Source organism: Pseudonaja textilis, chromosome 2, assembly GCF_049901715.1.
Source record: "Pseudonaja textilis isolate UNSWEBS1 chromosome 2, rPseTex1.2, whole genome shotgun sequence".
NCBI classification, from domain to species: Eukaryota; Metazoa; Chordata; class Lepidosauria; order Squamata; family Elapidae; genus Pseudonaja; species Pseudonaja textilis.
Window position 1 is genome coordinate 96,663,748 of NC_141991.1, and position 25,729 is coordinate 96,689,476.

The 25,729-nt window shown below is 36.3% G+C and overlaps 1 protein-coding gene across 1 annotated transcript in view; it reads right to left on the reverse strand.

The window, feature by feature from the left end:
- Nucleotides 1-25,729, reverse strand: part of CACNA1A (calcium voltage-gated channel subunit alpha1 A) — a 345,788-nt gene that overhangs the window by 32,810 nt on the left and 287,249 nt on the right. The window contains exons 36-42 of the mRNA XM_087924614.1: nucleotides 24,338-24,453; nucleotides 23,737-23,887; nucleotides 21,884-22,011; nucleotides 19,815-19,911; nucleotides 2,602-2,707; nucleotides 1,811-1,918; nucleotides 254-354 (exon numbers count right to left, since the gene is read on the reverse strand). Coding sequence (XP_087780740.1) covers nucleotides 254-354; nucleotides 1,811-1,918; nucleotides 2,602-2,707; nucleotides 19,815-19,911; nucleotides 21,884-22,011; nucleotides 23,737-23,887; nucleotides 24,338-24,453 — 807 coding nt within the window. The remainder of the gene's footprint in view (nucleotides 1-253; nucleotides 355-1,810; nucleotides 1,919-2,601; nucleotides 2,708-19,814; nucleotides 19,912-21,883; nucleotides 22,012-23,736; nucleotides 23,888-24,337; nucleotides 24,454-25,729) is intronic.

Below are 25,729 nucleotides of genomic sequence, written 5' to 3' on the forward strand. Positions count from 1 at the left end.
TGGTCCATTGTGAACCTGTCCAAGAAATGCTCAATTAATTGCATTTAATGGGTTGAATTGTAACCTAACATGTGTAACAAGAATTAATTAGGAATAATCACTGAACAAAAACATCACGTTTTCAAAAAAATCTTAAGATTATTTTAAAGTACACATGATTTGCTGTAAATAGAAAGCATAAACAAATCATTCACCAACATTTTCAGATTTGGGAAGGATGGCATGTTTTTTTACATTTACAGTTTTCACATACCTGCTCCTCCCTCATGGCCTGCAGCTTCTTAGCCTTACTCTGGCGGTAATATTCCATGATCATCATGGCTGCATAGATTTTCCCCACTGTCAAGTCAGTAGCTGCAAAATAAGAAAAACAAAACAAAACATAAATCAAACATCACCCTCCAGCTTAGTGCTTCCTTACTGCTATAAATTGGCAACTCTCCAGTCTTTAGACTCAAATATTTGATTTTCTTTCAGCTAGTTCTATATACCACACCAGCTGCCCCAATGGCTATTTAGAAGGGAAAGGAAAGTTCAGTTATTCAGACTTTGAATATAAGCCATCACATAATGAGGTACAGTACAATGTAGCTTTGAATACTAAATCTAATGGGAATATTTTATGAAACAGTAAATTGCAGGGATTTGTTTAGGCAGTCATGAGGAGGAAGGTGGGAGGGAAAGGACAAGGAGGAGGAGGAGGAGGAGGAGGAGGAGGAGGAAGAAGAAGAAGAAGAAGAAGAAGAAGAAGAAGAAGAAGAAGAAGAAGAAGAAGAAGAAGAAGAAGAAGAAGAAGAAGAAGAAGAAGAAGAAGAAGAAGAAGAAGAAGAAGAAGAAGAAGAAGAAGAAGAAGATATTCTGATTTGTTACAACAATTTTATGCTTTGCAACAACATACAAAGTCCTGCTTTTCTTAGAGAGAAGGTTTCTGCCTAAATCAGCAAGAAGCAATTCAGTGGCTAAGCACCCCAGAAAACTCCTGCATTTTAGAATAGTTTTCTATTCCTCTCATATTACAGTCTAATCAGGTGTGAAGTGTAGCCTAAGTGAGGAGATTTAAGACGGTTTTAACTTCAATATTGTTCATCATCCTAAGGGAAGAGGAAAAGGTATGTCATACTCTAAGCTGATGATTTAGGATATAGGATTTCTCCATAAATACACAGGCAAATAGTGTGAGCTATTGAAATACCTAGTGAATATTTCAATCAGAAGATAGTGATCTATGACATCCAGAATTAGAAAATTACCCCTCCCCCCGCGCCAATTCTATGATTGCACATCTCTGGCTCAAAATTAGAGGAGAAAACAGTGCCTTAGAACAATACTCTAGATTAAAAGAGGTTAGGGACATCTTAGCTAGCTTTTGGATTTTGGAAAAAAGGAAATTTGTGTCGTTATCAATTATAACCACAAAGCTGAAATAAGTTACAATGAAATTCAAGAAAAGGAATCCAAAAGTGGATACTGGTAGTTAAAAATGGCTTTTAACATATTATTTTTAACGCTTAAATGGTTTATAAAGAGTTAGGATAAAGCTGAAGATATGAAACTATACCTATATTGTCTCTAGAAGGATTATAATAACTAAGGTAAAGTACTGAATTACAAATTTGTTTTTAAAATATTTCTTTCGTTAGCTTTCTGAAAAGTTTTTTTTTCTTGCTCAAAATTTTCTCATATGTACTTATTTATTATGGTAGGATTATAAGGTAGTATTTGCATACTGAGAAAACGACAGAAAGGTAGAAATAGGCAAGATTGGCATAGATAAGGCTTAGACTGAAAGTAATGATTAAAAAGTTCTTACATTTGTGAGGGGTGACCAGAAGATCTAGAGTTTTCTGGGATAGGTTGGGCCAGATTGCCATCATCTCTTTTCTCAATTCAGCATCCATCTGCTGCTTGTCAGCCCCCCCTAGAAGATTCAAACCAGGAATGAGAGGAAAAAACAAATGGCTAGACATCCCAACTCTACCTCTTCCCATTGAAATGTTAAACATTTACTTTTTATCATTGTCGGCACTAATTTTGCTTTTTAAAATGCTATTACAGTTTATATTCAAATTTGATAAAAGTATTATTTAAAAATGTTTAATCATTTAACAATCGCTTCAAATTAGAGGTGAAAAATAGCATTTCTGATTGTCTATGATCTGAAAATATTTCTATAATCATCTGGAAAGTCAAGAGAGATGGATTCTAGTATTATGTTTTTAATTTTCTAAATAAAGGGAGAAATTTATTGAGGTGTAAAAATGCACTGTGTCAAAAGAAGAAAAAACGGAAGCAGATTATTACAACAAAATGTTTCATCATAACTGCAAATTAGGAATTATTAATTAATCAATGAATTAATAATGCACATGTGATTTTTTTTTTAAAAAACCCAATGCTCTCTTGCCCTCTTGAAACTGTCAACACTGCAGAGTACTTATTCTGCATCAATTCTCCTTATTTGTATAAGGTATTGCCACAAGCAGAGTTTGTATTCAACATTACCTCATTATTAGTATCTGAAAGTGTGCTTTATTTAGTCTCATTTCTCAAAATACCTTTATCTGCCAGCAAAATAACTGGATCTATGGAAATGGCACTTGCCTTTGGCAATCTTGATGTCAAGGGCAGTCCTGATCAATGCCATAAGAGTAGAATTGAAATGGACTGTGTTGTCGTCTGCCACAGGTAAATCCATTCGTAGTAATCTCTGGAGAAATTCAAGCAGAAATGTGTGAATCTAGGATCTCCTTCACTTTCCAGTTTGTCATGCATAGAGGAATATAAGAGCCTGGGGGAGAACTCTGAGCTCAGAGACTTTATCTGTGTTGTCTCTATTATTCAGATTATCCATACTAATGAACTACTTGCAACTGTTCTACTTCATTTTTCTTTCACCCAACATTTTCTATGCACAGATGCTATGGATTTTCCACCAGCCATGTGGAAATTTGGTTATAAGTAATTCTACATAATAATTACATAAATGTCCAATTAACTATGAAGCATGCGGCTGAAAAGTTCATTGCATCACAATACTTGGAATCTATTTCCACATTAATGTAGCTAGGATTTTTAGCAGAGTTAAAATTGTTTTTAGGCTTCCGTTTTAACCCTTAGATTCTGCTGCTCTATAGACTATAGGTTTCAATACTCATAGCTCTGCTCGCAGACTTTCCCCACAATTGTTTACAAAATTCAGGATTTTCTGTTCAGGATCCTCACTTGAATTCACATGATGCTTTACTACCGTTATCAAATGAATCCCATCTTCTAACTCTCACAGAGTTCTCCCCTCAGAGCTCAAGTTGCATCTGTATTTTAAAGTAAAAATTGAAAAGTAACACAAAGTCCCATCTTTTCAAGATAGCAGACAGCAGCAGTAAAGGGATGGGTTCAAGGAGAATGCATTCAACCATTGACCAAGAGCAAGTTTTGTCAAATGTGCAAGGTTAGAAGCATGCAAAAGAAGCATGCAGCATGCATCACAGCACTGCACAGTGTAAAGGCATCCACAGAATACATATTGAGACTCATTCATAGCTCTGATATAGATTGATCTATAGGGAGAGATCCAGACTGTGGGCTCTTGGTGCAAAAAGTGGGTGCATCCTTAACACAAAAAAAGGAAGAAATGAAACTGGCAGATCATAGGCCATGTGCCATTCCTCTGAGCCAAGGCTATGGGCTGGAGATCACACAAGATGCTCAGGGTGGGGCTCAATTAGCTAGCGCATTAGCTGAGATAGGCTGCGGACTAATGGAAATGGGGGTTAGACAGTAACGGGTTTGGGAGTTTGTTAAGTAAATGTCACTGAACAGAGGTGCACAGGATGATAGGTAAGATCAAACAGGTAAGGAAGAAAGCAAGAGAGAAAGTGGGAGGCACACACACAAGTGATGATGACACATTCAGCAGAAGATCCCTGAGGAACCTCATGTCCAGAAAACCTGTAGATCTTGAAGATCAGCCTGCACTGGAGGCCTACTGAAAAAAAGCTTACCCAGGGTTTGTGCTTCTGCATTCAGCATTCCCTCTTTGGCAATTTGTTAAGAATGCTTCCTGTTCCCTTACTTCCTTTGTATTTTTCAACTGTTCATCAACAGGCTACAAGCTGGTGTATAAACTCCAGTTCTGTCATATAATTCAATCCAATTTGTCAGAGATAATCCTTTGCTTCTGGCCACATGCAATGTCTTGTGTGGAGGTGAATGGTGAGTCACTTTCTAGATAGGATGAGGTAATAATGTTCCCAACCCCATCATTTAGACCATTCCTTTGTATTGTATGTTGAAAATTAATTCACTGAGGATTGTGGGATGGCACTTCAGATATTTTGGCAGTTCATCTAGACTAGTTGTAGAAATTATAATTTTATTGTGCAGCCAAAATCAAATAACTACACAACATAGGAGGATTCAGCTATTATTACTCACTAGTTGCAGTTTCCAGGATTTCATACATTAACAAGAGTTACTCCTGCAACTGCTGTATATTTCCACAGAATAATAGTGCTTTAATTTAAGGACCAGCAGTACTGTCCTGGATTGCATGATAAGCTTTCACTCAAAGGTTATCACATTAAAGCATTCCTATTCTACCATTAAAAATGCATGGATAAAGCCTTGGCGTAGCATTAAGTTGTGAATTGTTTTTTCCCTGTTCCAATTTCCCCCCCAACTTTATTCTTACCCTTTTTATTTAATCAAAGAAACATCCCAAATATGTTTTTATACTGGCTCAAGTAATCTCAAAACCCGCTAAAGTATAATTCCCTTCACCAGATTGTGTGTACTTGTACTTTACATAATTTCACTCATAATCTTCAGCTTCTCCTTACTGAATTTGAAGTTTCTCGTGACTTTTTATTTTTGTAGTACAGAAAGCCCAAAGACAGTAGCTTAGATTCTCATGCACTGGAACAAGATGGTTTAAGCAAGTTAAGGGAGATAAAAACATTACATTGAGTTAGACAGAGTGTGAGGACTATTGAATATGAGAATGACAGGTTATATGTAGATTCCAGATCTGTAGGGGACTGAGCCTTTAAGATTGTTATTTGATACAGAAGTAAGTTTGTATACTAAGGAATAATAGCAGAAAAGAAAATGGGGAATGATGGATGGTAGAGGTAGCAATTCTTCCATTAGGTCAGATAAGGCAATCAGAAACTCTCATTCCTTCCCCCACAGAGTCATGGATTTGAGAATCATTCCCTCTCTGGACAGCCAGTGGCATATATAAGTGAACCTAGGGATGCATAATGATAACTAATTATAAAAGTATAACTAGAAGGATTAATCAACTCTAGGGAGGGAGGGAGGGAGATTACTGTAGGGTTAGTTCTAGGAAATCTTTTTTATTCAAAAGATGTATAGTTGAGAAACAGAAGCACAGCCACGGAAATAGTACAAGAAAGAAAGATCCTCTGTATCTTGATACTGAAGCCTTGACCCAAAGCTTCTTTATCTTAAGTTTTGCATATCATGTTAACCTAGTATTCCCCAAATAAATCAGTTTACACTACGTAACAAACCGATGGATTGAAACCAATGGCTCTACTTGTCAGGAATATATAGACTATTCTGTGGTCTTCTTTAGTCCCCATGACAAAGACAAGACGGCAGTCTTGTTAATTGATCTATTTATGCATTTCTCGTCTTGTAAGTCCACCTTTATTTGAAAACTACTTTAATACTTCAAGCTCTATCAAAAGCAAAGTTTGCAGAAACTATTTGCATGCTGTATTCAGACTGGTCTTTGAGAACATAACTCTTTTATTGATGGAAGAACAAGCTGCTGTGTGATTTGAGTTCATATCCTCTTCTGAACCTTTACAATTTGGGTTTAGAGCTCATTATTTGATAACAGAACATAAATGTAGCATTTTGAAAACATGGCTATATGTGCCTCCTCTTTGAAGCACTGCTCAGTTGAAAGAGCAGATTTTCTGTAAATGCAGCTTTTGTCTTCAAAAGCAACTGAATTTTCTATTTTTGATCAGTATCTTCTTAAGATGAGTAACTGTTACTGGGATAGAAAAGAAAATCTTCTTCAGTTTCTCTTTCTGTTCATAGCTTGCATTGCTTTGAGTATCTTCATACACAGAAATGTAGCAAGTAGTTACATGGAAGTGGGTTTGTTTCCAATGTAGTAGTAGTTTACAACAAAGATGCTTCCCCAGTCCTTATATTGCTACCTTTTCAGCACCATCAATGTTTTATTTTCTCAGTTATGTAATCTTTCTACAGTATTTCAGTCTCCATAGTATTTCAAGAATTTTATTACTCATTAATTTTTAGAGTGTCTGTTTAACAGAATTTTTAGTTCATATGTGTATTGTTGCATTTTGTATAAATTGATGGTTTTACTATGCATCATCCACAGAACTTCTAAACACAGAAATGAGTAAATAAGAATAAAAGAAAAATACATAAACAAACGTTATTTCTATAGAGAAACACTATAGCTTAATATTAAAATAAACATTTGCACATGGAAGATCTTGACCTCAGTCATGTCCCTTAGAACCTGACAAAGGGTTCATAGTTTACAGTTGGAAAACAATTAAATATGAGTGAATAAAGTAACATTTCTTGGCTTAAAGCAATTTTATATATTCATTTGGCAGTTCTCATGTCTGTTACTGTTAATTTCAGTTAAATTGGGGCATTTCTTCCAGTTCCACAATCCACAAGCAAAGAAAGGCAATGTAGCTTGATCCTCTTCTTTTGCTCAAGTCTCATATTGCTTCTTCCTCTTTTCTATCTTAACTTTATTTACAAAACTATCCTTAGGTATTGGTGATTGTATGAAAACTTTTAATTAATATTTATATTATCCTTTGCCCTTGTATCATATTTAAACATTAGGAGTCCTTCAACATAGTAGAAGGTTCCTAGTGTTATCAGTCAAAAGGCATCATAGATCTATTCCATCTTTTTCCCCTTAAGAATTTTCTCTGGAAAAAATGACAGAAGAAATGGCGAGAAAGGACTAAGCATTTTGAATGGAAGATGTAGACAGTATGCATTATAAAAAGTGATTATTTTCAAAGCAAGTGATGGAGTACTTAAGTTTCCAAATGTGCCTGAATGATTAGCACCTGGTATTGTGTTCACCAAAAGTCTTGTTGCTTATGTTGTAATTTATCCTTCTTAGCAAGGTCATGTTCATTGCAAGATAAATGGGAATGTTTACTTTAAATGCTTATTCTCTGAGTCCAATAGAGGATATTTTCTACCTCAGGATGTTGTATCTCCTGGAGCTAGTAGGTAGGGTCCACAATTAAATTTGCCTTTTCAGAGGATGAGAAATCTCCCAGATTGTCTTAGAAAAGCTGTGCTTTTAAAGTTTTAGCAACATTTCGGCAGAATCTCATCTGCTATCATCAGGCTTCTGTAGACGAACACAATACAGAAGCCTGATGATGGCAGATGAGATTCTGCCAAAACGTTGCTACAACTTTAAAAGCACAACTATAATGATGTGGGAAAATACCCAAACAAAGCTGAATACCATACATATAAATACCCACAAAAACGTAAGAATGTTTATATATATATACATATATACATATATACATATATACACACACATATATTTTAAGTACATTTATTTCAGTTTCATAAAAAAGGCAATCTACTACATTACAATCCAATGTTGCAATAGTAGTGGATTCCTGTACTGGGCAGTGGCCTGAATTAGATGTTCTCCAGCACTCTTCCAATCCTTATATTTCATGGCCCAAAAGGTCAGACAGAAGGAAATCCCCAGTGAGTACTGCCTACCAACCCTCATATATGATGAAATAGAAACGTAAATAGAATTATGCTTTTCTGAATTAGAAATAGCTGAATGTCCTCCAGAGGCTTCAAATAATAGATAATGATGGTCAGAATTCTTGTTTTCTTCTAAGCCCCATGGAAAACATTCTCAACTTTGGGATATATCAGAGCATTTATGGAAGGAATTTTGACATTAGCAAATCATCAACTCAATGGGACATGACTTTTCCAAGCTCTGAAGCACATATATCTATTTTGTACTTGTTAGAAAATGTCTATGCAGAGGCCCATGTACAACCAATATCTCTCTCATAAGAGAATTGTCTTGGAAAATTACAGTCATGGTTACATATTCATTCTCATGAGCAAGTAAGCTGTTACATTCCCTGGCATTTTTCTTTCTACCATACATTGTGAAGTCAGTACAAAAGAATGAATTTATTAACATGTTCCTTGTTTATCTAGTATGGAAGGCTGAGGTAATTTCCAATTTTTGAAACTCTAAAATTCTGCAAAACTAAGACCTGTACATACATTTAATTTAGGTCATGCAATGCACATGCCTTAGAATGTAATCATATCAGAAAGAATAACTAGAGGAAATTTTATTGCAACCAAGAAATTAATATTAGAACAAGTGTAGAATTTTTGTAAAAATAAATTAGAATTCTCTGATTTTAAAACTTATGAGCTGATAACTATCAAGAAATTTATTTTAAGAGACAGCAGCTTAAACAGTCATACAACCATGGGCTTAAAGGGAACTTTGTAAATACTTTCACTCTGTAAGCATTCAATCAACTTCCATGAGACAAATCTATAGAATATTTATTAATTGGACCATCCTTTAAAATGGCTTTTAGCATGATGAGAGAAAAATGTTATTTTCACTTTCAACTCAGGATGCTATTTTATGGTAGCAATTTGATGTGTGATAATGTTGGCGTTCAAGCAATTATCTAAGTCAATGTCAAGTAAGTTGAGACTATTGATAGTTTCCCAGACAGGGTATTTTTCCTCTCTATTTTTAACAGAATAAAAAGTTCTTTCTTTACGCTCTCTAAGCTAAAAATGTAAAGAAAGAAAAGGTTTCCAGGATGTTATTTGAAAAACTGAATTACAGACATTGCTATGCAGCTGTAATTGAATGTTATTGAAAAATCCTTGCAACTAAGCATTGACAGAAAATCCTGGATATAAAGCAAGATATGTTAGCATTTTGGTAAAGCTGAAGCTAATCATGAGAATGGAAGAAAGCAGCTACTATTATCTTTGATAGTGTGTGAAAGTAAGCAACATTGAAATCCAATGTCACGAACCAACTTCCCAAATGAAATAGTTGAAGTATGCTCACTGTTATGTATGCAGAATTTCTTAATGCTAATTTAAAAAAAGTTGAGATCATATAGAAGAGGTGAAATGAGAACAAGCTTTCTTTTTTGCATAGAGGCTGTGGTATTGGCTTTTAGTTAGCTACTTTTGGATGAGAATAACAGGTAGTACCCTAGGCACTTTAGCAGGATTAATGTCAAGCTGAATAACATAGACTTGTGGTGAAAGGATGTGATACATTCCACTAGTTCAACACGATCTGCCAAACTAGTTGGTAAAAACAGTCTGTCTACAAGCTGCATTGCAGAGTTTGGAACTGATGTCTACAAATCATTTGCGTTGAAATGTTAATACCTCTGTATCTCCAAGAAACACTTTTGAGAATATTTTGCTACAATTTGGAATTTAGGGTAAAACTTGTAATTGCATTTTGAGAAGGAGCTCTGATTCCATCATTGGTAGTATAATACAAGTTCGACATATGCTGTGGAACTAAAGTATGGATATTTTTTTCATATATTGAAATTAGCTCAAGTACAATTGATTTTGAAGACAAAGTTTTCTACATGGGATTTTGCCTTTGAAGTTCTGAGGATCTCACAAGCCTCCTTAGAGAAATAGTACTTGTCACAGATTTTGCTGTGTAGTTCACATTATGCCACAAAATGTTGCTCTGTTGCTTTCACAGTCCTTCTGTCTCAATATATGTTAAAAAAGCTCTCCAAAGAGAAAAAGATAATTGCCCACAGAAACATAGAAATTGGTAATCCTGAAGTCCAAAGTTGCTGTGAAGTAAAAACTGTGACCAAAATCATCATGTTTATGGCTTTTCATACTGCCAGGGGATGCCTTTATTATGATGCATATGGTGGTGTATTTGAAAAGTGCATTTCTTCCCCTGAACCTTGTAGAATTTTTCCAGTTTTTTAAAAGTTGGAAGAATGGATGACAATTTAAGAAATAAAGTTCCTTTGCATCATACAGTATTGTAATATTAATATAAACTGAAGGTACTGGAAGAGTCATTTTGAATCAACTAAACACCGGATTCTCTATTAACAGACTTAAGATGTCTAGCTCTAATGCTTGCTCTGCACAAAGGCTATAGGTAAAATGGGAGTGGGGCTGATGGGAGCACCTATAACCATTAAATCTGATGAGGTGATAGAAGGGTATACTGATAATGTAAATTCAATTGTATACATTCAAGACTTCTGAAGGGGCAGGAGGTGCCAATGGAATATTTCAGGATATAGTACTAAGGTTTAAGTGATAGCCATGCTAATAATTGTTCTGGAGATATATGGCAATAAATATCTATTCCAAGAACCTCAATCCTGTATTCAGATACCAGCAAAGTTTTGAAACAGCAGAAGTAGGAAACAGGTATCAATATGGATACGAAGTAAGCAAATAATTCTTGCCTATCCACTGGCAATAGATCCCAGTAAGGTGAATTTGTGGGGGAATTGGGGAAGAGGCAGCATTTCCATTTTGTGAAGGGTTATAGTCATCTAACTTTTCTCCCGTCTGTAGAATCTTGGATTTTGTCTTCTCAGAACAACAGTCTACTATCAGAGGTAACATGGAATCCAACGTCAAAGTTGGTACTAGTGAGATCAGTCTTGGGATTGAAAAAAAATCAACGTTGACACTTTGATTGTCATTATTATAGAATATTGTAAAATGGATGGCAACAGTGCCATCAATGGAACAAGGTTTTGCAAAGGTTGAGCCCAATTTCTTCCTGCTTCTTTTCTGAAGGGACAGTTGCCTGAAGAGTTTGTTCTATTACTCAAGGTAAAAAAAAAGTAGCCAAAGAAAATAAAAAGTAAACTTCAGCTAGGGAATTTTCCAGACCATATTTTGTATAGGTGCTACCTCATGCATAGGGCTCACAAATACCATGAAGTCTACTTACAGGTATCTTCAGTGCTCTTTTCTGATGTGTACATGAAGACAAATCTTTGACAACTTGACAAAAACTATAAAATCCTGTTGGTTGCTTGATGCTTGGATGAATTTAAAAGCTTCCAATCGTGACATGTTTTTTTCCTGAGATACTTAGTTATTTGAGGCATAAGATAACTATGTTTTCATTCTTTTGGCAGATTAGAAAATTCAAATCTAAAGAGATATACTATGGTACTGTTCTTAAATGAATAAATGAATAAGAAGTGGCCTTAATATAATTATTGTGTTCATGGGACCCTTTAATTGTAAGGAAGAAATCAATTTATTTTCTTGAAGTTCTGTGATCCAACAGATCAGTCACAACTTGTAACTACAGTAGTGCGTTGGCCAAGTCCAGAAGACAATCAGTTCAGATAGGTTTTCTATCAGCAGATTGACGGTTCTTGAGAATTTGGAAGATACATGGTTAGAATGAGACCTGGGAAGAATTCTTAGATATTTGGTTCCATTAATGTAATTAGTAGGCAACATTTTTTCAGTAGAAAAACTTTTACTTTTGAAAAAGGAGGTTGATCCCCAAGGTCCATAAAAAGCATGAGTAAAATGTGAAATTGCTAGAGTGGATAAAGATGAAATTTTCAACCACATTATTTTTTTAATTTGGGAAGGACTTTCTATGTGGACTCAATCTAAAATTAGTGATTGGCTAGACTGGGATAGTAGAGGGATTGTACTGCTTAATTTCCACAGCACAATCTTAGGAGTTTTTCAGAAATTATAAAATTGGAGATATGGATATTCATGGAGAAATAAACTGTTCATCTTTAATTGATCTTTTGAAGGTTTAAACATGATAGGTAAAATGAAATGGTTAGTTAGCTTTGGACCTTCCTGGCTAGTGAAAAAGCTTTCTTTTTATCCTTGTCACCCTTATGGTATTCTAAGAGTCTGGAAGCAAAAAAAATGAACCAATTAAATCAATCTAAGAGCACTTATCTTAGTTTCTTAACTACTGCATGTGCTTTCTTGTAGCAGAATATAGGTCAAATCTCTGAAATGGATAGCATCCAGAGTTAAGTAATCCAAAAGGGCTCCTTTGCATGAAAATTTCTGTAGGGCATACTTGACTGGTCTGGGATGATATGAAAGATGCCGTCTTTTATGTTGTTTTTATATTGGCAGAAACTCCAAATGCTATTAACAGTGTTTTTATGTACATCTCAACTTTTTCTTACAGGGGAGATTAAGGCTATACCTCCAATAGGAAATTAATGCTGCAACAGAGGTATCAGTAATAGGAAATGTGAGCAGTTCTGAAAGTGGAAATGCATAGTTTTTCATTCAAAGTCTGTTTCTGGAGGCATGGGCCAATCTGCTTTTCAAAGGTTATTAATGTAGTTTGAAAACAATAACTACATACATGGTAAGAAAGAAAATGACAGCGAAAGCAAGTATTCAGGTTCATTGAACAGAAGAGAATTATAGAACGCTACATGTATTGGCCAATAAGTTGTGAAAAGTTCAGCTTGGAATAAACAAGTCCCTGTAGAGGGAGGCTAAAGTTTTCCTGAAAGGACAGCTTCTACTTTTAAAATAGAATCCAGAGACTTCCAAGAAGCTGCAAGACAGACAGCAGGGAGGAAATACTAATGGATACCTTTTCGTCACCTTTGGAATTTCCCCACTTTTAAAGGGTCTTTCTTTGAACTTTGAGAATAAATTAACAGCCTTAAATGGGAAAGAGATGAAGGAAAGGTGAAATAATGTTCTGATAATCCTGAATCTCAATGTGTATAAATAGGACTTCTCCTCATGGGGACAGATTCTTTTGATAGTCCAAAAGCATTCATTTGCACCAACCAACCAAATATCATTGATCCTATGTTCAGAAGCAATTTGGTAATGTTAAGGAGTGATTTCCACCTCTTAAACTCCCAAACTATCTTTCAAAATAGGCCTAAAAGTTACGTCTAATGGGAAGAGTGAGGAGTCATGATAAATCCAAATGAATTGTTGGAGGTCATAACTGGCCCAAGGATTTCCACCCTTGAAATAGGAATGAGCTAGATCTGTCCCTTAGCTCTCTTGGGTTTCTTCCCTGGATAACTGAGTTGGAGCAAATGGGAGATTTATTACTCACCCCCACCTCAGACATCCACCCAGAAGATCTTGGAGCCAAAATGGAAAGCTGCCCTGAGGGATGGAATGTTGGCCCTCTTCCAAGCTGTTGCCCTCAGAAGCCTCCATTCGTTGAGTTCGAAGAAGTGGGCTCGGTGACTGTGTCCCCGCCCTGCCCTGTAGAAAAGTGGAGGGCAATGGGATGGAACTCAGCACTTAGGAATGGAAGAGGTTGCATCTTGTGGGTCTTTGGTAGTTGATGGAACCTAATGGCTGGTACAAGTGCTGGTCTCTAATGATTCTGAGTGTCATGAACCATCCAGTATTACATTCCCATAGTTACAAAGAAATGGCAGGAATAGACAGATATACCCTCTAATTCCTGTTCCCTGTAATTCCCTGTTTCTTTAGGCTGGAGGCAGATTTGCAACAGTGCAGAAAATATATCACCCAATCCCATTGCCTTCTCACATGCCCCATCTTTTAGTTTAGGCAAGTAGTTATAGGAGGTGGAAAAGGGAAAGGAGATGCTAGGTAGCTATGAAGAAAAATAAAAAAACAACATTTTCTAAATATTATGTATACTGAATGGACTATTAAAGAATTTCATTAGACCAATCAGTCTACTCTCTAGGCATGACCACAGGTAGAGGCAAATGTACTTGTGCACCCTATTAGCTCCAGGAAGTTGTGCCATCCTGAGGTTGATGATGCCCTCTGTAGGACACATGGGAAGAGCAACAATCTCTTTTATTTCTTAACTCAAACAATCATAGAAAAATGAATCTACCAAGAGGCCGAAAGATTTAGCAAGAAGCAGTTAAGGATAGTATTACATTTCTACTATGGCTTCTGCATAGTAATTCAGAAATGTAGGAACCATAGGGAGATATGCAATTGCATCTGGAGGCCCGTATTAACTATTAGCAACCAAATGGACGTTGCATAATTGGACAGAATATTTTTTTCCTACATGACTCCTTCATTAATAAACAACTGGACAAGACAACAATCCCACCCCCCACAAACTCTCTGGTTATGTCAGAAACTTTTAAGTATAGTGATTGATGCAATCATGTACTTTTTATTACTATTTGAATCAGAATCCTTGGATACATAGCCCAACATTAAAAACTGCTACAGTTCATCTGAAGAACCTCATTCACAGATTTTGACTCGAGTTCCATTTTGAAGCATTTCATAATTTCTTTTGTGTTCTTGCTTGAATTCATGTGATTGCCTTTGTTATTCCATCATATAGTGGCATATTTGCTACATAATTTTCATAGTCTCAGACTGCACTGCACCTCAATCAACTCATTGTATCTCCTGCTAACAAAGGTAGAGAAAAACCCTTTCCATTCAAGTGAGAGTGAACATTTCAATAGGAAGGTCATGAATCAGTAACAGAAATCCAATGGATGAGGTGAAGGAAAGATCTTTCTCTCTGACTCACTCACACACATGGAAGATGTCACAAGAACTCTGGTTGCTGAATTGGGAATTGGGAGAGAAAAAAGGATCTGTTACTGAATTGTGCAGAGGATTAGGGTTAGACTATGGAAATACTGAGGGACAGAAGGAAAAAATTCTGACAGAACTGTATTGACAGAGGAAGAGGCATGAAAGCAGAGAAAGGGGGAAGAGGCAGAAAAAGGAGTAATTGCTTCTTGTTAATAGTGAATGCCTTCTCCTAATGTTCTTGTAGACAGAAAATTTCTCAGGTCAAGCAAATTAATACCTGAAATTCATCTGACATGGTGCCAATTTCCTTGTTAATCGTCAATTATACATGGATGAACTAACAAGGAGAGTGCATGGGAGGTTCTCCAGATGTGTGGACATCAGTTTTCAGGATTCTAATGGTGATGTTAGTTGGGGAATTTTGCAGATTGTCCAAACATCTGGAGACTGCCAAGTTTGGGGAAGTTGCTATTAGTGAGGGTTTGAAGGAAGACTGTTATATATAATTTTTCACAATTTTATTGCCCTTTTTCTGTAGTGTTCTTTCTTATATTATTATTTATCTCTTCGATTGCATAGCTAGCTTGTGCCATCTGGATACTTGAAATGATTTTTGCCTATCCTATTGTTCTACAGTGTTGTGTAGTTTAAAGTAGAGAAAAATTAGTTAGGTAAATCTTTTGAGTATGGAACTTGATGATAAAAACACACAAAACTGGCTTAGATGTTAACTGCATGTTGATTAAAGAAACTTCATTGTTCAATGTTCAGAATAAGCATTTATTAAATATTCCAGGGTCAAACTAGATGGTGTTATTCATATTTTTAATTGAGGTGTATATTTATGTATGTATTGCTGGGGAGAGGCATAATAGCAACTTTTCTTCTAATGTAAATAGCAAGTGTGGGAGGTTGATCCTGACTGAAATTATGCCATACATATACCCCGGTTTTTATATGGCATAGCCTGATAGCACTATTTTCATCTAATAATATCCTGCAATTGAGACAAATTGTTACGTATTTTTAGCTACTCTAGTTTTAAAGTAGAATTTTCCCTTTTCTCCTGACACCAGCATTTTTATTGGGGCCATGAGCTAGCATGTTTTTAACAACCTTGTAATCCCTTGCTTCAGGGTGGAGTTGGGGCAACCAAATGGAGCTGAGCATTTACAGGCCAGATGCCCTTCCTGACGTCTATGTAGGGTTCACAGTAGATGTCTTCTCTTTGCATCCTAATAGAGAAACATGTCACTGCCAAGGATTGAATTCTCAACCTTCCAAGTGGGAGGTGGGCATCTTCACCTCTAGGCCTCTGTACTGGTTGGGCCACGAACAGGCATAATCCTCCCTTCTGGGTAATTCTGCTACAGGCTTCAGGAAAATCTGGTTCATTCAAACTGGGCTATTCACTATGTTTCTGGTTATTTCCTTGCTTGGAGAACTGCATCAAGCAAAACTGAAGCTGAGTAGTAGAGGAGTGGCGGGGGTACTGCATTGAGAAATAGAAGCAATAGCAGTAGCACTTAGACTTATATACCGCTTCATAGTGCTTTACAACTCTAAGCAGTTTAAAGAATCAGCATATTGCCCCCAACAATCCGAGTCCTCATTTTACCGATCTCGGAAGGATGGAAGGCGGAGTCAACCTTCAGAAATATAGATTTCTCTCTGCCACTTCAGACTACAACCTTCCTATCACACCTGAAAGCTACTCATATGAAATGTATTAATATTTACTTATCGTGTATTTGTTTACAGGAGAATCTGGAAGAGGTAGCTTATCACTTGACAAGTCACCAGTTAAATGGATCAACTTTGTCAGAGACCAGTCAGGTAAAAAAACTGGCTTCTTCCTCTGTCTGCTTCTTCTGCAATTGCAGCTCTGGAAGGTAAAGAACTGACTATCGATTTTCTATGAATTATCTTGAAAAACAGGTGAAAGGATCTACAATGTCTACATAAGACATGTTACCTTTTTTATATATTGAAATGACAGTTTAACATTCTTTCAGAAGTGTGCTAAACTCAAAGTTAAAACAGCTGATAGACAAGGGTGGTAGTTGCAAAACAATATGGGAAGCTCTCCTACTACACTGAGGACACACTGTGCTAGAGAGAAGTTCCCTGAAGATGGGCTCCACCATGAGCCCGAAAGCTTAGAAAACAAAAACTCTGTTCCTGGTGACTGACTCAAATTGGATCCTGCAATGTTATCCTGGACATGCATATTCACCTTCATTTGTGAGCAACTACTCCCCACTACCAGCTGTTATCTCAGCTATTTTTAACTGCAAAGAGCACTAAACCCATTGCCATATTTATGAATCTTTCACTGGACCCATGTCTAGCAGTAAATTTGTTTAATTTAAAAATAGCCTCCCCAGCACCTGATCTGTTAGCTGTTTCCTGATAAGCCTTTTTCTGCTCCTGTTTGTTCCAGATTTTCAGCCTAGGCTAAGGAAGAGTTGGACAATTTGGAACAGCCTGTCCTTTCTCCATCTTTAATAAGCAGCTGATCTCAGACAGAGAGTTGGCCAGGCAGTGCACTAAAGTAGTAAAGCCACATTTTGGCAAAAGGCTAAAATAGTGGCTGGCTGACTATCAAAATTCTTCCCTTCTCCCCTCCCCTAGTTCATTAGGGATAATTATTTTTCCAGCCAGCAGGAAGTTTTCCTTAAATTGGCCTCACATCATTCCTACAATAAGGAAAGAGCCTCTCATCAAAAATTTTCCTGAAGCAGAATAAGGCTTGGCAGTTAATGTAGGAATTTAATGTCTGCATACTTTTCTGCTTAGTTCAAGGGCTGTGGCATTTTACATTACCACCAGCCATGAGGAAATAAACAATAAAATGATTAGTTTTCTCACCAGACAGGAAACAATAAGAATGACCTTCTTGCTCCTTTATTTGCATTTTCTTTCTATTTTCAAACATAGTGAAGATTAAAAATCATGATGTATAACTCCAACTATTGGGCTATGCTAGGCGCCTTGGAGAGGCACTTGAATTTTAAACTCCCAATTGGAATATGCACCAATACTTACTAAATTCTAATGTGTGTGTGTGTGTGTGTGTGTGTGTACGGGATGGTGGTGGTGGTTGGAAAACAAATCTATTCTGATATTGATCCAAACTTACTTTCAGATCTGCAACAGAATTTGTCTAGAGGACTTTCCTGAACCTTCTCTGCACTTTAAGAAAGTAAATCCAGATTCAGCTTTTGGATCTAGTCCAAATCTTTTAGTTTTAATGTAAGACAAATATATTATCACTGTATAGTAGAGCATGGCATATCAAGTACCTAATTTTGCTCTTGTCCTAGAGAGAATGGCCCTCTCTGCCATAATATAATTAATGTATTGTACTGGAGATGGGTTGTAACTAGTGCTGTGACATTTATTTAGACAGAGATAAAATCTAAATGTTGTTGCATATATGTTCTGCATTCAGAGAAGATAGGAATTACTGAAGCATGATTTTATTTGGGCGAACCTGACATAGATTAGTGTAAAGTTTTATTTATAGGTTACAAATGCTTGGTTTCCATGTGGATATGTTCTATGAAGATATGTCACCAGATGAAAACAATGTTTACCTTAAAAATTTATTATTTGGACATCAAAGGTATTCTAACATATTGCATTTGTTGTGTAGCTTGCCACTGCAGTGTAGTTGACTACATTTTAATTTCGAATTGATGTTTTTATTTGTTTCACATTCTAAAGTCCTATGACTTTATTCAATGGGTTTTTATTTTTGCTATCCTTTGTTATTCTTAATATATTGGGGAGGTAGGTTAGGGTTAAGGAATCTGCATTGAATTAGGCAGTTTTAAAGCAACCTCAATTTTTAGGTTATTTGGAGAGTTCTAAGGGAATGATAAACGATTTCTGCTAAATGGCACTTCAATGAATTGTTTCAGTATAGGAGCATGCACTTCAGATTTGTTTTTATCCACCCCCTATCTACTGGCCATAATGGAGTCTCTGAAACATGAAACACTAACAGAACTGAATATACACACTGTCACTGTTCAAGAAACCGGAATGAGGAAGGGGAAGAAATTATAAAAATTATAGGCTTAATTGTTTCTTCATTAAAAATGAAGCTGACTTGAAATATTTATTGCTTTTTAAAAAAAATAATAATATACACATAGACACACACATATATATATTCTACCTTATAAGCAACACGGGCAGGGCATTTCTTCCCTAACCCCAGGGGTGGAGACATATGTCTCAGCATCTCATACATGTCCATGAAAGTCATCCGGCCCCTGGGAGCAAAAAAATAAAAAATAGCCAATAATAACTAATAATAATTTTAAAAAAGGAAAATACATGGAAAAATAGAGAGAAAGAATTGGAAAGAAAAAAATATTAAAAATCAATTAGAAAAGAAAAAAAGATAAAAATGAAAAGATTACTGTGCTGCTGGTCAGCAGGGAGTATAAATATGATCTTCATGGATGATTTTTACTAGAAAGATTGTTTCTAATCAAATTGTGGGCCACCAAACACTTTCCAAGTCTGTGTCCTTGTCACAAGACTTCAGATTTCACTTAAGCATGTGTCATTATCTGCCTTGCTCACTATGAGGTTAATGCAGATCACAATCCTTACATTCTTAGTAGATCAAAAAGTACAAAGAGTCAGGTTTTCTTAGAAAGAGAGAAGAAGAAGAAGAAGAAGAAGAGAGAGAGAGAGAGAGAGGGAAGAAAGCCCCTTTTTGCCAATATAGGAGAAGGGAAGACTACAGGAAGAAAAGGTGCTGGGGGAAAAAGTTTGGAAAGAATTGGGGAGAGAAAGGGGTGGGTGGGAAAGGAAGAAATGGTAGAGTGTGGATGGAGTCTCTATCCTCCCCAGATGGAAGTATTAGTATGCAGAAAGTGGTAGTGGTGGGTACAGAGAGACTCATAAAACTTCCAGGCCTAGATCCAGCTAACAGCAAGCAGAGATGGTTCAAGGTAATTGATATGCTCCATGCGTTACTGGTCTGGGTGGCAGCATCATTTCACGCATTCTGTTGGCTAATTACTAAATTATTTTTGAAAGTGCAATATATAGATATGTAAGTGTATGGAGATATATATATATATGCACACACGCATATATATATAAAAGATATATATTAAAAAAAAACCATAAGCAACATTCATTCCGTTGATGCTAGCAGGTTTTAGTGTAAGTCAAACCTTGCAAGCAACCCTATGAGGGCATTTCTTGCCTAAGCCCAGGGGGGGAGATATTACACGTAATAAACTGTACATATCCTTATAATGAATTCGGCCACTGCAAGAAGAATACACGGGGGTTAGTGCAGACGCTACAGGGCAAAATAAACATATACACTGTTATGTACACATAGAACATAGCAGAACTAATGACTAGAGACTTTCACTTCAGTCAAATGATACCATTTCCCTCTGTTTATACGAAGGAGCTGAACTTTCCCATTGGCTGCAGTAGGAAGAAAGGGGCTTCTTAGGGCCATAGCACATCATTTTTTCTTTTAAACTGATGCTTCCCATCAACTTTGTGAGAAGGGAAGGGAATCAATATATAAATTATAATAGGAATGGGCAATCTGTGGCCCTCCAGATGTTGGCCAGTGGTTTCCATAATCCTTTACTATGGCCATGCGAGCTAGGGCTTATGGAGCCTGGACTTCAAGAACAGCTGGAGGGTGACATGTTGGCCCTTTTTGGTTTACATTCATATAGCAAGCAGCTGAGAATTAATAGAAGTCTTAGACATTAAGTGGTAAGGTAGGTGAAATTTACATCAAATCTTAACTTATCAGATTTTTCTAATTCTTGGGTACCAATTCACTTATCTTGTATGGAACATGGTTGTTTTTTTGAGAATTCAAAACGAACATGTTAAAATCAATCACTATTGCCAAGGGCTTTTATTTCAATTTTTTTCCACTTGTACTCAGATGGGGGAAAACTAGATTTTCAGATAATAAATAATATCTAGATAATTCTAGGTAGCTCTTCTGTTAGATGCCAATTATTACAACTTTGCTAACCATGCCTACTTATAGCAACCTTGTGGCTAGCTCCTCTCCAGCAAACCATTGACAAATTTACAAGAACAATTGCACAATAGAAGGGAAGCCCAGGCCCTATCAGATAAACATATATACACATATACACGAAGTCATTTTAATAGATTGAAATAATAAGAGTGTGTCATATACTGCTAACAGAGCTACTAGGCATCCTTCCTTGACTGATCAACTGTATGTAGTATCTTTGAGTTTTCAACAGGATGCAAACTAGTAGCTCCACAATTTTATTTGGTTTACATGTTATAAAGTGGGCAAAAAATTAAACATAGCCACCAACAGAGACTAGATTCAGACTAATTCTTTGGTTCAAATGTTGCTAGCATGGTTACCCAGTTGGCATATGGAAAGACTATAAAGCCCACAATTCAGATTAAAGGAATGGCATGGGTATATCCCTGGCCACAAAGGGACATATAGCATGTTCTTTTGAACATTATGGGTTAAAGTGAAAGTGTGTGTGTGTGGACTTGACAGAATCCAGCTGCAAAAACCTAAAATTAAAAAAGGAAATGTTAAACAGTGATTAATTCCCACATCAGTTTCTTTCAGTCAGTTATTTATAGTAAGACCCAGAGAAATTAGCCAACAGGAATGGAAATGGGAAGAGCAGAAGGGCAGGGCTACAGCTCCATGGTGACTGGAGCTCTGCTAGAATGTATGACTCACAATGGAGCGCATGCAAACAGGGGCAGTAGCTCCACTTCTATCTCAGTTAATATCTTTCTCTCACAACACAGTACTTAATGCTGGTAACCTATCAAGACCTACCATAGTTCAACTCTGCTAAAATAAGCCAAGATAAAATCCTAGCCTTCCTTGTGAACAGAATCCTATTCTTCTTTTCACCTCCTTGCTCTAGGTTGGTCTGCCTTTCATTTTGGACTGAGAATACAAAAGCTTTTACCAGCCAAAAGCCCCTCCTGTGTAAAGGTAATAAAATAATCTTAACTGGACTGGCTTTCATTTACTGTTTATAACTTTTAGCTCTCACTTTTCTACTGGAATTGAGATATTATATTCCTGCCTTGCTGTTCATATTGAACTTCTCCCTCCCCTGCTTTGGATCTCCTTATTAAGGAGTCTATTCCAAATCATGAATCAATCAAACCCACTTCCGTAAACACTTGCTTCAGATGGACTTTGGGTCTGGGTTTCATACTGGAAGCGGTAAGATAGATGTGTCCTTACCAGGCAGCAGGGTCATACTCAGCCCACACACGAACATACTCATCCAGGTGGTGGGGCCCCAAAATGGAAGAGTCACGGGTCAGATATTCAAAGTTATCCATGATGACAGCCACGAAAAGGTTCAACATCTGCAACATCAAAATTGTAGTGAAAAATAGAAATACAAAATAACCAGAAATTCCAGGAAAAAAAGATGAATTTATTTCTTGCTTCATATTGAGGCCTGGCAAGAACTTAAAAACCTGCTCAAGCATCTAATAAAAAGAGACAGCATAGTATATTAAACAATATGTTTTACACCCTTTCTTACACACAAAATTATACATTTTTAGATAGATATAAACAGACTTATATAAAAGCATATATAAAAGCAAGAAAAAACACTTAGTAAGGTGGATATGGATTGCTGGTAGAATTTTAGGGCAATTGGAGGTAGAACAAATAGAATACACTTTGTTGAAAGAGAGCACAATATGGAATCCAGTACAAAATCACCACACACTGAAGTACATCATCAAAAATAAATTCTTAATTTGTACAAAGATAGTGAGTTAGATTATGTTGCTCCAGACGCTCATGAAGCCTCCGTTATTAGTTCCTGGAATAAAATAAGGAAATAGAAGGAACTAATACCAAATGTATCTTCTAAATTGTGCTTAACAACTATAGAGAAACTAGGCAGTTGCCTGTGGTATAAAATTTGTCTGGATAATTGTCTCAATTATGTAAATGTTTTAGAAAGAGAGGCATTGCTTCAGATGCAAGTAGGAAAATTAAAAGATTATTAATATGGCCAGTGTACAATTTGATGCCTTCCAGATTATAGGGCTATCCTTAATCCTTAACCAGTGGATGTAATGGCAGCTAGGAAAGTGTCACTAAAAATAACAGCTCCTTTTCAGGCACATAATATAACCCATTAGTTGCCCTTTACATTTAAAAGCTGAGGAAGTGATTAAATGATAGACATCAGAAACAAAAACAGAAAAGAAAAATGTGACCAGTATCTTAAACATTTTTTGTTTTTTGGTACTTATTTTCCCACAACAATTTTTAAAAAGTTGAGTGCTATTGTTGAATTAACACCACCTTCATTCTGCTTAACATCAGGAATGGAAAGCCACTACTCAATAAAAATATGTTTGTCGTGCTAGTTTTCCATACTGGTTTTTCATATTTTACCATAGAGAAAATGCATTTTTTCACTTCAAGTTTGCAACAGCAAAAACATTCTGTTTTCTTTGAGATAATACAATTTGGGGAGAAGAGGAAAATAAGTTCCTTGATACACTTTGAGTTTTTACAATAATACTACTTGGAATGTTTTCCTTGCCACCTATGATATTCAAAATGTTTTTGAAAGCATCTGTTTGCTTTTCAGTAACCAACATATAGAACAGGGGTCCCCAAATTGTGGGCTATGGCCCACTAGTGAGTCATGATGGGTTTGTAACTGGGCTGTGGAAATGGCCAGTGAGCACGCGCACACGCATATCCTCATTTGCATGAGCAGCAGGTGCAGGTGCGTGCCGCTCATGGAAATACCCTCCCCCACCCTCGATCTGCAAAGCTAGAAATGTTGGGCAACTCTGATATAGAAGATTTACCTTTCCCTCTCTTATTTCTTTCAATTACATATTGATAATCATTTGAAATATGTGACTTTTAAAAACTATCATGAAGCATAAAGTTGGATAAAGACTGACAGTCCTACAACTGACTGTTAAATCATTTTGAAATGCTATCTTAGAAGGATAGTCTACTGACATTTTAATCAGTAATATTCATGGTCTCATATATCCCAAATACATGCTTTATCTACCTATTTAGTACTCTGTGTATCCTTTACTCACCAGGAAAGAACACAGGAAAATGAAGGAAACAAAATAGAAGTATGCAAACTCATTGCCACACTGATATCCTTTGAGATCTGCTTTTTCATCACAGAGTTTTCCACTTAGACAAGAGAGCATGATCTCATGCCAAGCCTCACCTGTGGCACTTCTGGGAAAGGGAGATGAAATAAGAACAGATAGTGAGCACTGGAAACTCAGCATAGAAGGAGCAGTCATATCACCATCTGAGGACAAGCGTGATACTAGTAATCAGAAGTCAGAAACTTGTGGGCTCAGACTGTATTAAATGATTGCTAGAACGGAATATAAACTATGTTAATTACAACATTAACTTATTGACTATAATGGATGAATTGTGGTAATAAAATAATTGTTTTTTCTTATACAGAACTGAGTCAGTTACTTTTTTGTAGAACTAAGAAACAATTTCCATTACATTGTCTATTGAGCTACCAGTACAGTGTACAGTTAATTTAGCTGAGTTTTATCTAACAGAATAAAATAATTTTTTGCATTAGATGAAGGCTTGATAAGCCTAAGAAAGCCAGGGCTCTTGGTATCACAGTACTTTAACACGGTTATAATGGCTGACTCTCACCTAAAAAGAAGCATCAAAGCTTGAAAGAATGTGCGAAAATTATTGTGCTCAGTGATGGCAGGCAAGTCATCCTCAGGCGTATCCTCATCATGTTCAATGCTAATATTGCCAAAAACCTGAAGAAACAAAGGTATACACAGATTTAAAAAACTTGCAATTATCAAATGCAATTGATAAAAAAAAAATTAAACATTTTGGGAAAAAATAGACACCCAGTGTCTTATAGAAAAATCAGTGCTTGAATACAAGCATTCCTGATAAAAGCTTGGAGTGCTCCTTCAGCAAGAGTTTGCAATGAGCTGTTGCAAATCAGCAACCAAGTTATTGTTCCAAGGCAAACACTTTAAGGGTCTTTGCCAGCTGCAATAGAGCCAGAATGCTTCTTTTATCATCGATTAAAAGCAGTAGTGGAGAAATATCTATCTGTTTGAGCTCCAGATGTTTCCTGGGATGAGTTCCCTGAGTCAAAGGATAAAAACAGATTTCTCAAGTATAAAGAATGAGGGCAACCCTACTCTTTGAACCTACCCTATATAGGAAACTTCTGGCAGATATTTCATATCTCATTTCTGGCAAGATACGTTCACTTTCAGTGCTTCCCATCCTTCCTCTCTTATTGGAGCTAGTTCTAAATCCAGAACCATGCAAAAGGATAGTCCAATGAAACCCTGAAATCATATGACTAGGCTAATTTTTTAAGGCTAAATGTGTAATCAGGCTATTTCATACCACTACATAAACATTGCTTTAAAATGTGAAAGATACTACATTAAACAATTTCAGACTGTACTAGAATATATGGAGCAAGCACTAACATGTTGCAAAGGAGATGGTTGTAACAAAAATGTCATTGATTAATAATGTCACAGAATTATGAGTTTGTCAAAAACAGATAAGCCTAATTTGCATTCTTTCACAAAGTGACTAACTTAGTGGACCAGCAAAATGCTTGGACATAGTATATTTTCACATAGTATATTTTCTTTAGTAAGTCATTTGACAAAGTAGAACGCTACCTACTTCTTGGTAAGATAGAAAAATGTGGGATAGACAGCATCACCACCATATGGATTCGTAACTGGCTGACAAACTGCACTCAACATGTAATCCTCAATGCAACCACATCTACAAGCATGCAGTGGGGTACCTCAAGGTTCTGTCTTAGGCCCAATATCTTCAACGTCTTCATAAATGATTTAGATGAAGGGATAAAAAGGGAATTCATGAAATTTGTGGATGATATCAAGAAATTTGTGGATGATATCAGAAGTGCTTAAGATCCAGAAAGATCTTGACAGACTTAAACCCTGGACCGTAACCAGTTTGGTCACCATGAAACAAAAAGATGTTGGGACTCTAGAAAAAGTGGTGAGAAGAGCAACAAAGATCAAC